The following is a 17,366-nucleotide window of genomic DNA, read 5'->3' as shown; positions in this document are numbered from 1 at the left end:
TCGATGAAATTGCTGAGCAGTCAGGTTAAAATGGATAGAAGGAAGTACTTCTTCACCCAAAGGGTGATTAACATGTGGAATTCACTGCCACAGGAGGTGGTGGCGGCTACAAGCATAGCCAGCTTTAAGAGGGGATTGGATAAAAATATGGAGCAGAGGTCCATCAGTGGCTAATAGCCACTGTGTGTGTGTGTGTATATTTTGGCCACTGTGTGACACAGAGTGTTGGACTGGATGGGCCATTGGCCTGATCCAACATGGCTTCTCTTATGTTCTTAGGGTTGCCAAGTCCAATTCAAGAAATATCTGGGGACTTTGGGGGTAGAGCCAGGAGATATTGGGGGCGGAGCCAGGAGCAAGGGTGTGACAAGCATAATTGAATTCCAAGGGAGTTCTGGCCATCACATCTAACGGGACAGCACACCTTTTTAAATGCCTTCCTTCCATAGGAAATCATGAAGGATAGGGGCAACTTCTTTTGGGGCTCATAGAATTGTACTCCCTGGTCCAATCGTTTTGAAACTTGTGGGGTATTTGGGGAGAGGCACTAGATGCTAAACAGAAAATTTGGTGTCTCTACCTCAAAAAGCAGCCCCCCCCCCCAGAGCCCCTGATACCTCCAAATCAATTCCCCATTATACCCTATGAGAATCGATCTCCGCATAGGGAATAATGAAGTGCCCAGCAGACATTTCCCTCCTCCCCTCTCCCCATTTCTGGTGACTCTGAAGCGAGGGATTGGCGTCTCTACTCACGAGTTGCTGCCAACTTCTTCAAAGTAACACAGACACACCATTCCAAGAGGAAGCCTTTCAATCAGAGACTGAAGCCTCCGGAGGTGAAAAGTCACATGGTGGTTGTGGCGGCGGGGTTTTCCCCTGCCGGCCAGCTGACTGGGGGTGGGAAGGAGCCTGGGGAAGCAGAAGAACCCCCCCCCCCCCGGGCAAGCCTAGTAGAGTTCTAAGGTCCTCAATCCATTGAGTTTTTGGAGGTGGGCATTTATCTTTCCAATGTTGTGATATGAGTCTTAGCTGTAGAAAGGGCATGGAGGGGTCCATATTTGTTGACTATCAGTCTCCAAGAGACAAGCAGATGGTTTAAAAGTACATAAGCATCCGCCAAAATAAATGAAGATTCATTCTAATACAAAATTAATATGAGTAATAACAGTGTGGGAAGTGCTTCTCTGTTCTGTCTTCCCACATTGCACCAATATTTTGTGGATGATCACACAAAGAGGATGCATAACTTATTCCTTCGGGGCTGCTTCCTCCCTAAGAGCTGTGTGGCATGCTGGAAGCAAAGAGCAGGGTAATTTGGCCTGCCTGTGTGATACCTTGCAGTAGTATTGGAGCAGCATGAGAATTAGCCACAGGCATGTGGTAGTATAGGAAAATATGAATTACCTATAGGAGAAAACATGGATAGATGGGCTCTGTTTCTAGAAATGTGATCTTTGAACAAATTCTAGTGGTATTGCGGGTTATGTACTACAGTGGGAAAGTATAACATGTCATTGGAGATCACATGCATAGTAAAAGATTAAAAAGTAATAAACAGTTTCTCCAATGTACTTCCTGGTGCTGATGTTATAGCAAGATGATATGTGATTTCTTTCTCTTTTTTTCTTTGCAAACATATTTGATTAGGACTCAGCTATAAAGGAATTGTTGGGATTTAAAGTTTTGATATATTTGATTTAGAATAGCCTGCTCAAATATTTATGAGCACGATTTGTTTCTGATAGCATAAAATGAAGATAGATGCATTTCATTTTTGATAGAAGAAAATGATTCTCTCTGTGAGGTGCTTGGTGAAACAATAAACAGATATTTTGCATGTTCCTGAAGTGATTGATCATTTTTACAATCCAATATTATCTTTACGTAAAGGAAATGCATCTGTTTTTAATGCTTTCAAGAACCCTAGAATATTTTTAATGAATAAAAACACATAAATGCATTGTATATAACACCGGGAGACTTGCTCCATACTTTGTAAGTGCTGCAAAGCATAGGTTCTGTTTCACAAAACTTATCTGATATATTTTGAGCACATAAAATTTAGAAGCTTTTATTTTAATTATGCTGCTACATTTCATTTTAGAAGTGCCTCTATAATTACAGGTCAGCCAGGGTCTATGTCTACAGGTCAGCCAGTATTATATTGTTCTACTACGTAATAGTATTATCTATTATACAGAAGACTACTAGAGCCAGTGTGGTGACGTGGTTAGAATGTGAACTAGGATTTGGGAGAATTAGGTATGAACCCCTACTCTGCCATAGACACTTGCTGGGTGACTTCAGGCCAGCTACACACTCTCAGCCTAACATACCTCACATGGTTGTTGTAATGATGAAAGTATGTGGTTCTGAAGCTAGGTAGGTTTAGATCTAATCAGTGTGTATAGTGATTAGGGTGTTGGACTCAGACTGAGGAAACCCATCTTCAAATATTCACTAATAACTCAAGCTCAGTGGGTGGCCTTGGATCTCTCTCTCTCTCATAATCTAACCCACCTCAAAGGGTGATTGTCAGCTACTGTGAACTCCTTGGAGGAAGAACAGGATAGACATACAATATATGGACAGTCAGCACTGAAAGGAAAGACATTGAATTCTCAAGGACATCTCCTTCAGGTCCATGGGAGAACAGTGCAATATAAATGCAACAGATGCATGTGTCTTCATGTATCTTGTACTTATGTTGTTTCTCTGTAGCTTCTCACAGATACACTTGTGGGGCTGCGCAAACAGAGTTTTCCTTTTCTGGTTGCAGCATATGTCTTCCCCCACTACCACCTTAATATCACAGGTAGGAAACTGGTGACTATGTGAACCTGTCCAAGCCAATATTATTAATTGTCAGGAATAGTAGCAGTACTTTGGAACTAGTACTGAAACAATTGGTTTTTCACTGCATCCTTGGCATTGCACTGCAGCAGCTGTGCAACTGCTATGCAGCCTGGCTAGAATACATGGAATCTAGAAAGCATTACATAAAAATTAAATGTGTGGAAAGAAAGTACAATCAGCTGTAATGTCATTCAGCTTAGGAGATCTGTGAATAACAGGCTTTTCAATATTACAAGTGACTAGCTCTTTTTGATTGACATTCATTTTATAGGTTCTTCAGAACACTGTATCTAAATTTTTAGTGTCATGGCTTTAGAATGCAGGTACTAAAAGCATAGGCAAGCAGAGCTCTTTACTTTGCCTTGATGTCGAGCTTTCAGACACAAGCTGTTTATAAATGTGTTCAGTGGTACACATCTTGCTCTCCCTTTTTGTTACTTATTTTCCTATAGTGGCATTCCAGTCTTCCAGGTGTACATGTGTGTTTTGGTTCAGTGTCCAACAACTCACTCCTCTCCCTCTAGTTCATGCATTCATCACATAACCAGGTTGTTGTTGTTTTTTGAAGGAGACAGATTGCCTGAAAGTGCTTCTATGCCATTACATATTCACCTGGAGAACCTAATTTATACATAAGGTTATCAAGAAGTGGGGGAAAGTCTTGCACTGCTCCAGCCAGGGCTTTTTTTTTTTTTTTTTGGCAGAAATGCAGTTTCAGCTGACTTGGCATGAGGGTATGTGGCCTAATATGCAAATGAGTTCCTGCTGGGCTTTCCCCACAAAAACAGCCCTGGTTCCAGCACATTATTTGACTAGCATTTTATCCAGAATGCTGTTCTGTTTCCCTTCCCCTCCACTATCTCGCAGCTGTAAGAGAAACGTGGTAGAGTGCAGTTCTTAGCCATATTGCTTATCAAAGACAAAACAAAGATTACTTTAAAAAATCAAGCTGTTATCTGCTTAGGAATTGATGATATGAACTCTTCAGCCTAGGTATGTCTCTTGCTTTCCCCATGGGGCACAGGTCTTCAGGAGTGCTGGGGAGACGCTGCCTCAGCTATTTTTCTTTCAGGGCCTTGGTGGATTTTCATGACCTGATGGTATGTGCTCCCTGGCCATGGGGCTCTTTCACTGTTGTTATCACTATGGAGAAAATGGGTATAATAATACTGGCCTTGCTTACAGAGTGTAGAAGCAAATGTTGCAGTTCATATTTGAATATTTAGGTCATTAGAAAACTGCAGTGGTAACAATTCTTTCACTCCTGTGAGAATGCCTGTTTGAGAAAGAGACTGTGCAGACTGTTTAATTGTGCACACTATGGTTTGATGTAAACGAGAATGCATGGGAGGGTATCTTGGCATGTCAGGGGTTGAAGTGAAAGCATGAGTCCAAGTCTTGCTATGTATTGCCAAATAATGGATTGGCATTATTTGAACCAGAGCCCCATGGCTCAGAGTGGTAAAGCTGCAGTACTGCAGTCCTAAGCTCTGCTCACAATCTGAGTTTGATCCTGGTGGAAGCTGGGTTCAGGTAGCCGGCTCCAGGTTGACTCAGCCTTCCATCCTTCCGAGGTGGGTAAAATGAGTACCCAGCTTGCTGGGGGGAAAGTGTAGATGACTGGGGAAGGCAATGGCAAACCACCCCATAAAAAATCTGCCATGAAAACGTGAAAGCAACGTCACCCCAGAGTCAGAAACGACTGGTGCTTGCACAGGGGACTACCTTTACCTTTTATTATTTAAACCATTACAAAACCAAGAGGCAGTGCATAGTCGCCATCTTCCAGGTGGGGCCTAGAGTTCTCCCAGAATTGCAAGTGGTGTCCAGATAAGTTCCTTTGAAGTGGCACCTTTGGAAGGTAGGTTCTATGGCATCTAATTCCCACTGAGCACCCTCTGCAGGCACTGCCCCCAAATCTCCAGGAATTTCTCAAGCTGCAGTTGGTAGCCTTAAACAAAAGATATGATGTGCACATATATTGGCAATGATAACTACAACAAATAGGGTTGCTAGCCTCCAGGTGGGGTCTGGAGATCTCCCGCTGATCTCCAGCTGGCAGAGATCAGCTCCCCTGGATAAAATGGAAATAACAGAAAAACCACCGGCAGCAATGAAGTTTACATGGAAACATGTATAAATACGTTTTAGTGCAAGCTTAAATGAAACTTAAACAAAACAAAACTAAGGAACACTGAGCTTTCAGCATATGAATTTTCCCACACAGTCTCAGTAGCCCTGTAAATCGGCTTCCTTCGAGTAGACTCAGTTGTGGGTGAACGCTTTTTTTCCTCAGTGCCCGACTCCTAACGATGTGGAGAGAGTAAGGAAGGAACCGCTTATGAAAGGACTCCTCGAGGTTTTGATCACTTTGTCAGCCTCCTTCTTCCGACGTTACACGGAGCCTAAGCTCAATTTTTTCAACATGGATCTACGCATAATCTCATCAGTTGCTGCTGGCTGACGAAGGAGGTTAAGTGATCGAAACTGTGAGGAGTCCTTTCATAAGCGGCTCCTTCCTTACTCTCTCTGCATCATTAGGAGTCAGGCACCGAGGAAAAAAGCGTTCACCCACAACTGAGTCTACTCGAAGGAAGCCGATTTACAGGGCTACTGAAAGACTGTGTGGGAAAATTCATATGTTGAAAGCTCAGTGTTCCTTAGTTTTGTTTTGTTTAAGTTTCATTTAAGCTTGCACTAAAACGTATTTATACATGTTTCTGTGTAAATTTAATTGCTTCACGTGTTTTTTCTGTTATTTCCACTGATTACACTGGTTCCAGTAATTTTGATCATCCCCTGGAGAAAATGGCTGCTTTGAAGGGTGGACTCTATGGCCTTGTACCATGCTGAGGTTCCTCCCCTCTCCAAACCTTGCCCTCTCCCAGCTCCACCCCCAGAGTCTCCAGGTATCTTCCAACACAGACCTCACAAGCCTATTATACAATCTACAGAATGAATGCCATGTACAATTTTTACAAAATGAAACTGAGTTTGCATAATTAACTTGAAATACTATGGTTAGCAGGTGAACCCCCATTCAAATCCAAAATCCTAAATAAATACATTTGCAGAATTTTTTTCTATGTTCACATCACCAAATGTCTGTATCTGACTTGTATAGATATACATCAAATGAAAGGGACGGGGGGTGTCACAACTGGTAGGTTAGCATCTAATAGACAAATATATTGAAAATATATTGTGATTTGGTTGTTTTACAAAACAAAATTTGACTGTATTCTGACTTGTTTCTGCACAGAATGATATCCTGTTGGGCCCTTTTGCACCAATTGCTTTAGTGTAATACCAGATAATCAATGAATTCCTTTGCTGTGTTTTGCATTTGTGATGACTTAATCATCATCTTATTGAAACTTTTTGTTTTCCTATAATGACACAACATGAGTTATTGCCAGCCATGAGAAACATAGAAAATGAGTGTATATAACATTTCAGTGGCTTTTTTGAATTAAGGTAGTTCATAATCGTTCAGTCTGATCTTTTTCAGTCTAGAGATATTTATAGGGAAAGTAGCTGTAATATTTAATCTATGTAAATTAAACATGGCACTTTACAAGCATGTTATTTCCTTAGCTGCAATACCCTAAGGCAAGCTCATACAACAACTCATTTTGAAACCAAAGTTGCTGTAATAAAAGCTACCATAATTTCAGTAAATCAAACCAGTCTGAGAACAGTTCTTTGCTATATACTTGTACTTGCCAGTAGATACTAATTCTGTACTGCTTTGACCTGTTCTTGAATTTGTTGTTCTGTTAAAAATTGACATCAGGAGTAAAATAATATGATGATCTATTTTTACATAGTCATAGGGAAGTGGATAGGAAGCATCCAAAATTATATCTGCTGAAAGAAAAGATATTTGGTATTTTTAAAGAAAAAACATTTTAAGAAGACAAATACTTTTTAAGAAGACAAATACAAGACACTACACATAGCGTTGCCTGGGAAACCATGGAAAGGCTCTGCCCTACCCCCAACATATGAGGAAAGGAGCAAAAGCTGATTCTCAACACAGCAGCCCACAAAGGGCCCATGTACTCCATAACAGTCACCCAAGATGAGGCAAGCTCTGCTCTTTGCTAGGCAATGGGGTGGCATGGTTGGGAAAGATGTCCCCTAGGTTACTGGTTAGCCCATCCGTGCCTACCCTGTGTAGATTAGTGAGGGTCTTCTGTGAGGGGACATTTACCCCACCCATATTTTAGCAAGTATGGGATTGAAGTCAATATCTGACTCAAGTTTCTATATCTCTCTGGGTCTTTACGCTCTCTTACATATGTGTGATGGTTGGGTCCCATTCACAGTTTGTGAATGATTGTGATAATTTGATACAAAATGGTCTGAGGGACAAAAACTTCATGAAGTAAAGCAGTCCTTCTCAACATCTTCTCTTCTTTGGATATGTCTCTTTTTGATTTCCCTTGTTTCTGGCAAGCACATCAGACAAGGCTCTTCCAAATTATGACCAAATTAATCACCTGGGAGTGAGTGCAGATGACTTACTACAAGATAGGCAAGTGGCATCAAATAAGGTTCAGTGTGGCCAAGTGCAAGGTAATTAACATTGGGGCCAAAAATCCTAACTATAAATACAAGTTGATGGGATGTGAACTGGAGGAAACTGCCCGAGAGATCTTGAGGTCGTGGTAGATCACTCACTGAAAATGTCGAGACAGTCTGCTACTGCAATAAAAAAAGGCCAATGCTATGCTGGGAATTATTAGGAAGGGAACTGAAAACAAATCAGCCAGTATCATAATAATAATTTTAAAAAGGTAGTCCCCTGTGCAAGCACCAGTCATTTCCAAATCTGGGGTGACGTCGCAACATGATGTTTCCACGGTATAATGTCCCTGTATAAATCGATGGTGTGGCCTCATTTGGAGTACTGTGTACAATTCTGGTCACCACACCTCAAAAAAGATATAGCATTGGGAAAAGTGCAGAAAAGGGCAACTAGAATGATTAAAGGGTTGGAACACTTTCCCTATGAAGAAAGGTTAAAATGCTTGGGGCTCTTTAGCTTGGAGAAACGTCGACTCAGGGGTGACATGATAGAGGTTTATAAGATTATGCATGGAAAAGAGAAGATAAAGAAGTACTTTTCTCTCTTTCTCACAGTACGAGAACTCGTGGGCACTCAATGAAATTGCTGAGCAGTCGGGTTAGAATGGATAAAAGGAAGTACTGGAAAGTCAGATGCTGAAGCTGAAACTGAAATACTTTGGCCACCAAATGAGAAGGGAGCACTCACTGGAGAGATCCTGATGCTGGGAAAGACAGAAGGCAAAAGAAGAAGGGGACGGCAAAAGATGAGATGGCTGGACAGAGTTACTGATGTAACAAACAAGAATCTGAGCAGACTTCGGAGGATGGTGGAAGACAGGAGGGCCTGGCGTGACTTTGTCCATGGGGTTGCAAAGAGTCAGACTTGACCGTGCGACTGAACAACAAAAATCCATAGTTTTCCCTCCACCGTTTTTAGAGGATAAAATTGTGCAGAGTGGACTTCTGTCCACAGCTTCACAAATTTTTGTTCAGTCACACTGTGGAGTCCGACTCTTTGCGACCCCATGGACCAAGTCATGCCAGGCCCTCCTGTTTTCCACCATCCTCCAAAGTCCACTCAAATTCATGTTAGTTATATCAGTAACGCTGTCCAGCCATCTCATCTTTTGCCATCCCCTTCTTCTTTTGCCTTCTGTCTTTCCTAGTATCAGGATCTTCTCCAGTGAGTGCTCCCTTATCATTTGGTGGCCAAAGTATTTGAGCTTCAGCGTCAGCATCTGACCTTCCAGGGAACAGTCAGGGTTGATTTCCCTTAGGACTGACTGATTTGATCTTGCAGTCCAAGGGACTCTCAAGATTCTTCTGTTCTTCTGCGTTCGGCCTTGCTTATGGTGCAACTCTCACAGCCATACATCACTATTGAGAACATAAGAGAAACCATGTTGGATCAGGCCAATGGCCCATCCAGTCCAACAATCTGTGTCACACAGTGGTCAATATATGTGTGTGTGTATATATACACACACACACACATACTTACATCTGCACACACACACGTATATATATACACTGTGGCTAATAGCCACTGATGGACCTCTGCTCCATATTTTTATCCAATCCCCTCTTAAAGCTGGCTATGTTTGTAGCCACCACCACCTCCTGCGGCAGTGAATTCCACATGTTAATCACCCTTTGGATGAAGAAGTACTTCCTTTTATCCATTTTAACCTGACTGCTCAGCAATTTCATTGAATGTCCACGAGTTCTTGTATTGTGAGAAAGGGAGAAAAGTACTTCTTTCTCTACTTTCTCCATACCATGCATAATCTTGTAAGCCTCTATCATGTCACCCCGCAGTCGACGTTTCTCCAAGCTAAAGAGCCCCAAGCGTTTTAACCTTTCTTCATAGGGAAAGTGTTCCAAACCTTTAATCATTCTAGTTGCCCTTTTCTGCACTTTTTCCAATGCTATAATATCCTTTTTGAAGTGCGGTGACCAGAATTGTACACAGTATTCCAAATGAGACCGCACCATCGATTTATACAGGGGCATTATGATACTGGCTGATTTGTTTTCAATTCCCTTCCTAATAATTCCCAGCATCGTGTTGGCCTTTTTTATTGCAATCAAACACTGTTTTGACATTTTCAGTGAGTTATCTACCACGACCCCAAGATCTCTCTCTTGCTCAGTCTCTGCCAATTCACACCCCATCAACTTGTATTTGTAGCTGGGATTCTTGGCCCCAATGTGCATTATTTTGCACTTGGCCACATTGAACCTCAACTGCCACGATGCCCACTCACCCAGCCTCAACAGATCCCTTTGGAGTGCCTCACTATCCTCTCTGGTTCTCACCACCCTGAACAATTTAGTGTCATCTGCAAACTTGGCCACTTCACTGCTTACTACCATTGCTTTGACTGTACGCGCTTTTGTTGGCAGGGTGATGTCTCTACTTTTTATTATACTGCCTAGGTTTGCCACAGCTGTCCTCCTAAGGAGCAAACGTCTTTTAATTTCATGGCTCACACTTTACAATTAAAGCATTAATGGAAACTGGACAAATTACTTTGATTCATGTTGGAGGGATACTCTAGGGAATTAATACAGTGTAACACAATCCTTATTATAAATCTAAAAGAGAAACCTTTCGAAAATAGTGCTATGTCTTTCAAATACAGTGTTGTTTCAGTTTGTGTAGGGTACAGGTAAAACTGATGGGAGCTCAGAGACAGTGTTGTGTGGACAAAGACTGAGATGCCCAAAGTGGTCTGAGCACCCTAAATAATATGCTAGTTCCAAATGTTCCAGTTGGCAGCCTGGCTGTGGCTACTCAGGATTGCCTACCTAACAATCCTAGTTGCATTGACTAGAACATGACAAGTTGTCCTCTGGCCAAGTTAATTGCCTTTCCCCCCTCCCCCGTGGAGTTGAGAGTCCACTGCCACCAGGCCCCACTTCTCACGTCTGATCAGCTGGCTGGCAGGGGGACTTGCCAGAGGAAAGAGGAAGGCTCAGGCCGTGTTGGAAGAATAGGAAGGGAAGGTTGAAGATGGCGTGGTTCTGTATGTCAGAGAGGGTATACAGTCCAATAAGACTGAGAATGTAATGGAAATAGATTTACTTGCAATAAGAGTATGGGTGGAAATAATGTGCCCAAAAGGAAGCTTAACTCTAAGAGTTTGTTATTGCCTACCAGATGTGAACTTGTGGATATCCTGACAAAAATATGCCACCTATCATTACAATCTGCCTCCATTCCCTCTCTTCTTCCCTCCCTTCCTGTTTTGTGGCTCTCAGACATCTGATGTTCATGCTTTGCGGCTCTCAAACACTTGACGTTTATTCTATGTGGCTCTTACATTAAGCAAGTTTGGCCACTCCTGCATTAGATGTTGTTTACCTAGACATCCAGAAAGCTTTTGATAAAGTTCCTCATCAAAGGTTCCTAAGTCAACTCAGTAGTCATGGATAAAAGGACAAGTCCTCCTGTGGATTAAAAACTGATAAATTAACAGGAAACAGAGGGTGAATATAAATGGGCAGTTTTCATAGTGGAAGATGATAAGTAGTGGGGTACTGCAGGGCTCAATACTAGGTTTGGTGCTTTTTTACTTGTTCATTATTGATTTGGAGTTTGGTGCTTTTTAAGTTTGTGCTTTTAGACTTGTCCAGTACTTTTTAACTTGTTCATTAATGATTTGGAGTTTATTAATGATTTGGCAGATGACATTAAGTTGTTCAAGGTGGTGAGAACCAGAGAGGACTGTGGGGTGCTCCAGAGGGATCTGTCAAGGTTGGATGAGTGAGCGTCAGTGTGACAAATGAGGTTCACCATTGGGAAGTAAAAAGTAAATGCACATTGGAGCCAAAATTCCCAACTATAAATACATACTGATGGGGCCCAGGCTGACAGTAACTGACCAATAGAGAGATTTTGGAGTCGTGGTTTCAGAGCCTTGTTACTATTCATTTTATACTGATTGCTGTTTTTAGCTACATTTTTAGATATATTTTACCTGTCTATCTGTTGTATTCTGAATTTTATGACTGAACCTGTCTTGAGCCTCCTACAGGGAGGGCAGGACACAGATAGAATAAAATAAATTAACAAATACATATGTTTAAAATAGAAAATAATTTTTGAAGGACCTAATGGGTTGGGTTGTTCTGAAGAATATAAAAGTCTGTAGAAAATTTTAAACTGTTCTGCCATCTATTTAGTTGTGGCCATCAATGAGATCGCTCCCTGGCGCCCTCTGTGCTGCACCCTGTCCACAAGACTGCCCTTGGTTTCTGGCATTTTCAGTAGATAAAACCAAGGGTGGAATTCTAGCAGGAGCTCATTTGCATATTAGGCCACACCTCCCCGGTGTAGCCAGTTTTCCCAAGAGCTTACAAAAAAGAACCTTGTAAGCTCTCGGAGGATTGGCTACATCAGGGGCATGTGGCCTAATATGCAAAGAAGTTCCTGCTAGAATTCCACCCCTGGATAAAACTGACCTGTTCCCAAACATTTTTTCTCAACAACACTGAGATAGAAAGTCACTTAATTTGTTGTGGACTCTGAGAGATGCTTTTGTAAATTTCTGTAATAAGTAGTGGATTTCACATTTTTGAGATGATGGCATGTACCACAGAATACAAGAAATAACTAATAGGGCTTTTTTTTGTAGCAGGAACTCCTTTGCATAGTAGGCCACACATCCCTGATGTAGCCAATCCTCCTGGAGCTTACAGTAGGCCTTGGACGTAGAGCCCTGAAAGCTCTTGGAGGATTGGCTACATCAAGGAGTTGTGGCCTAATATGCAAAGGAGTTCCTGCTACAAAAAAAGCCCTGACTAGTAGGATCACCAAAAATAATGGGGGAAGTTATTCTAAATATATCTGACTGAAGTTATTTCCTTGTGTAAACAACAGCAATAGAAATATGGTTCAATGTAGAAGTAGTAGCATGATTAATTGAATCTTTCTCTGTTTTAATTGTAGTGTCTGAAAGTTCTAAAGCACAAGACAAAAAATCTGCTTCATCCAACCGGTCTTCCTCTGCTGCTGTTGGTCAGAACAATACTGGAGCTAAGCCAGGTATAATTTGCCTTTTCATCTTTACCTTTCTTTGCTTTCTGTTACCTAAAGCTATTTTAAAACTCCTTCATTTTAAAAATGGTGTGTTGTTTTCCTTTTTCTTATATTTCTTCTTGTACGGTGGAAGCTTGTGTGCTAATTTTTTTTTCTAATATAAAACATAAATATTTAAGAGAAGCAGATGCTGCATGCTTGCATTTTAAACTTACACAAATGAGATTTTACTCTTGGTAAGGATGCAGTTCTGAGAATGCTCTTCTGGGAAGAAAATGGGACTTGCTTAAGAGTCAATGAGTTTGAGATGGCTCCTAATGATCTTTTATGGGATGGCCTTCAAACAAGCACTTAGAAAAGGAAATAGGCTGGGTGTTGTGGTCTCTGGGGCTTTTGAAGTAGTATAATGCCTATTAGAGAATTCTAGGATCAGAGTTTTGTTTTAGTTTGAGTCGTGCAGGAAAGAGATAATATGACAGCAAAAATGTTGACATCGTTTCTTACTGCCAGGCATATTTATTCATCTGTGATTTTAATATTAAGTAATTTTTGCCTTCTGGGATTTTTTTTTTTTTTGGCAATATTGTAATTTTGTTACAATGTACTTTCCTGATAAAGAGACACACTCTCTTTATTAGGTAAAATTCAGGATCAATAACCAACAGAACCAGGCAATAATCAGCTAGGAAGTATAAGTTTTTGTTTATCAGGAACAGCTGAAGTTTTGTGTTGGGCATGAATATGATAATTAAGCAGATATGCATACTGCAAAATATATGTATTTCACTTAGCTGGCAAAGTTGCACACTTCTCCCATTCCCTAGGAAGCACTTTCAGGGTTTGATCTAGTAGAGATTTCCATGGACAGATGGAGACAGTTTTTTGCTGATTCTGCCCTCTTGCTGTGGATCACCAAAGTCCCCTTGGAGTAGAATTTCAGAAAGTATTTGTGGCTTTTAGAGGGAAATGGGATACAAGAAAGTCCACGGCAATCTCACAGCAGACTTAAAACATGTGTGGGGGCTCACCAGTGTCTAGGGTTGCCAATCCCCAGGTGGGGGCAGGGGATCCCCCGGTTTTGAGGCCCTCCCCCCGCTTCAGGGTCGTCAGAAAGCGGCGGGGGGGGGAGGGAAATGTCTGCTGGGGACTCTGTTATTCCCTATAGAGATTTATTCCCATAGAAAATCATGGAGAATTGATCCGCGGGTATCTGGGGGGGCTGTCGTTTGAGGTAGAGGCACCAAATTTTCAGTATAGCATCCAGTGCCTCTCCCCAAAATACCCCCCAAGTTTCAAAAAGATTGGACCAGGGGGTCCAATTCTATGAGCCCCCCAAAAAGGTGTCCCTATCCTTCACTATTTCTTTGGAAGGAAGGAATTGAAAAGGTGTGCTGTCCCTTTCAATGTGAGGTCCAGAATTCCCTTTGGAATTCAATTGTGCTTGTCACAGCCTTGATCTTGGCTCCACCCCTAATGTCTCCTGGCTCCACCCCCAAAGTCCCCAGATATTTCTTGAATTGGACTTGGCAACCCTACCAGTGTCAGCGATGTGGTGACATCATCACACAGGGTGACTCTAGCATTCACTCCAAACACTATGGTTTACCCATAGAGCTTTTTGGTGACCTAGTTGGTGGGAATTTCCCCACTAATTGGGTTACCTGGCAGTCCTACCATGAGATTCAAGCCATAATAGACAATTTATTTTGCAAGAAAGTAGGGGTGGGTTTAAGATGGAGAATATCCTAGACTATAGTAGAAACTAGATAACAGTTAATGATAGAAATAAACAAGGATATGGCACTAGGAAAATTAACACAATTTTATTCCAGAATTATAGAAAAGCGTGAGTTATTCTAAATGAAGAAATCCCAACATATATGTGTGTGTTTTTACCTACAACAGCACAGATTAAAAACCTCTGGCATCTCTTAATGTAACAAGATTTCCAGCTCAAATAGCTGGACTTCCATATTGCAAACTGTAACCATGATCATGCATATTTTTTACAACCTAGCCATATATAGTATATATTGAGTATACTGATAATGCAAATACGTGGTGGTTTCTTTAATGCCACTCTTACAGCTAAATTCCTCTAAAACAATTGATGTTTGTTTGAAAAGAAAAGAAAAAATCCAGACTTGGCTCTCATACCTTGATCTGCTCTCTGAGTGTGAGTGAACACAAATTCTGGCACTGAAGACTCATGTCATCTCTGAGCCCTGTTGTCACTAATATTAAACCTTCCATATGCTTAGTGGCACACCCATTTTTGGAGGATGTCTCTTTTGTTCTTACAAGTTCCAGAGTTCTGGCTTGTTGCTGGGCTCTACTTTAAATATTGACCTTGCTATGTTAGATCCTGTCAGCACATTTTTGTCGTTTTTCCCTATGGCTCTTGGCATGCCAATGACAAAGTGAATCTGTAAAGAGTTATGCTTTCTTTGCCATCCACGTTGTCAGTTTTTATTTATTTAACAGATTTCTATCCCACATTCTCTAGAACATGCTCAGGTTTTACAACTGTCTTAGTGCTATTTGTTCCGGCTTGAAAGCTTTTCAACGGAAAATAGGGCTCACTGGAAATGGGGGGAAACAAAGGCATCACATACCCTGTGAAACTTTTCTGCCTCCTCACATATCTTACATTTTATGTAGACAGTGACAGGATGTCAGCTGGTCAGCTGTAGCCATTACCCAGTTGCTGGCACCTGGGCCTACTGCCAGGCAATGAATCTTTCATTTGTATTCTCTTAAAACAAAAGTTATAAGACAGCAAGATCTATTGCATGCACTGAAAGAAGAAAACACATCTACTTCTTTAAAGAAAGTTTTGTCTTACTCAGAAGTGCTTCATGCAATACTGCACAGATTAGGGACCTGTGAGATACTTGGTGACATGCCACTCTTGTACATCTTTCTGACAAATCCATAGTGTATACAGATATGACATTCTTTGTATGTAAACTGTATTCAGGACATGCCTTGTGCTAAAAGGAACTTTAGAATGAACAGTTATGCTCAGTATAGGGTTTTTAAGGGTTGCCAGCTCCAGGCTGGGAAATTCCTGGAGATATTAGGGTAAAGCCTGGGGAGGGTAGATTATGAGAAGGAGAGGGACCTCAGCAGAGTATAAGACCACAGAGTCCACTCTCCAAAGCAGCCGCTGACTCCAGAGGAACTACTCTCTGGAGATCAATTGTAATTCTGATTTCCGGGCTCCACCTGGAGATTGGCAGCCACAAATTGTGAACAGGAAGTACAGGTATCTCCAAAACACATTGGGATGGATCCAGACTAAATTGGCAGTTTCCAATAATTCCCCTTTCTCACTGCATGTCATGTCATTCTCTGGTCCCCTTTCCCCCAAGAGCAGAATTTTGTGGAAATAAGCTAAAGCAGGAAAACAAAAGCAGGAAAGTTCCAATCTGCTGATGGAACATATATTCTGCATGACATTAGCTGTCATTCTCATAGGTGAAAAGTGTACCTGGACTGTATGACTTCATATGGCTGCTGTGTATGCTCACATAACTGAGTGTTCCTCTATGCAAACCCAAAATAACACAACAAACAAAAAAAAAGTCAGGGACAATTAGGGTTGTTAATCCCCAGTTGGGGGCAGGGGATCTCCCAATTTGGAGCCCTCCCCCACTTCAGGGTTATCAGATAGCGGGGGAGGGGGCAGTTTGAATGTCTGCTAGGCACTATACCCTAAGGAGACTGTTCCCCATAACGTATAATGGAGAATTGATCCGTGGGTATTTGGGGCTTTGAGGGGACTGTTTTTTGAGGTAGAGACACCAAATTTTCAGTGTGGCATCAGGTGCCTCTCCTCAAAAAACAAAAACCTGAGTTTCAAAATGATTGGAGGTAGTCCAATTCTATAAGCCCCAAAAGAAGGTGCCCCATTCTCTGTTATTTCCAGTGAAAGGAAAATATTTTAAAGAAGCATGGTCCCATTAAATGTGATGGTCAGAACTCCCTTTGGAGTTCAATTGTGCTTGTCACAACCTTGCTTCCGACTCCACCCCCAGAGTCTCCTAACTCTACCCCCAATGTCTCCAGAGATTTCCTGTCAGACCTGGCAACCCTAGGGACAAAGTTTTTTATGTTGGGGGAGTGTATTTTATATGGAAGAAAACCATTTCACGCTTCAGGTAGCTCAGGCACAGGGTTATCACCTGAATGCAAAAGGCATTACTCTAAGAACTGGTTGAATACCATATATGACAATGCTTTTTGTTTAGGCACAGAAGAATTATCTTAACTCTCTTCAAGTGCTACCTTAACTCTCTTCAAACTCTTATACATAACTATATGTATGGACTGGTAACTTCCATTTCAATGTATCTGAGGAAGTAAGCGTGCATACAAAAGCTTATATTTTGAATAAAACTGTGTAAGTCCTAAAGGTACCACTGGACTCAAACATTGTTCTGTTTGTTAATTTGTGGATGTGTTGGGCTCTTAAACAGGTTAAATAACAAATGCTTGTACTTCTTTAAAGTTACTTGTTAATTGATTTTAGAATTCTCTACATGCAATTTGAGATATTTAAACATTTCATTGTCCTGTTTTTGAAGAAACTGCACCAGTGCTGAAAGTTGATGAAAGACAGCGACTTGCACGAGAACGCAGAGAGGAACGGGAAAAAATTCTAGGTGAGTTGTACTTTCCCTGCTCCCTCACCCCAGTCAAGTTGCAATTGATTATGTTGAACTTGTAGGGTTTTCAAAGCAGAGGTCATTCAGAGGTGGTTTGCCAGTGCCTGCCTCTGCATTACGATGCTGGTCTTCTTTGGTGGTCTCCAATAAAACTATTAACCAGGGCTGACCCTAATTATTTATTTAATTTATTTGTTTCATTAGATTTGTATCCTGCCC

The 17,366-nt window shown here is 41.4% G+C and overlaps 1 protein-coding gene across 1 annotated transcript in view; it reads left to right on the top strand.

Moving 5' to 3' along the window:
- The window catches only part of MAP7 (microtubule associated protein 7), a 175,546-nt gene that overhangs the window by 79,111 nt on the left and 79,069 nt on the right, over positions 1 to 17,366 (top strand). The window contains exons 2-3 of the mRNA XM_060240007.1: positions 12,388 to 12,483; positions 17,067 to 17,144. Coding sequence (XP_060095990.1) covers positions 12,388 to 12,483; positions 17,067 to 17,144 — 174 coding nt within the window. The remainder of the gene's footprint in view (positions 1 to 12,387; positions 12,484 to 17,066; positions 17,145 to 17,366) is intronic.

The sequence above is a fragment of the Heteronotia binoei genome, chromosome 1 (genome assembly GCF_032191835.1).
Source record: "Heteronotia binoei isolate CCM8104 ecotype False Entrance Well chromosome 1, APGP_CSIRO_Hbin_v1, whole genome shotgun sequence".
In the NCBI taxonomy this organism is placed as follows: domain Eukaryota; kingdom Metazoa; phylum Chordata; class Lepidosauria; order Squamata; family Gekkonidae; genus Heteronotia; species Heteronotia binoei.
Note: the sequence above shows the minus strand (reverse complement) of the source record. Positions and strands in the feature narration are given on the sequence as shown.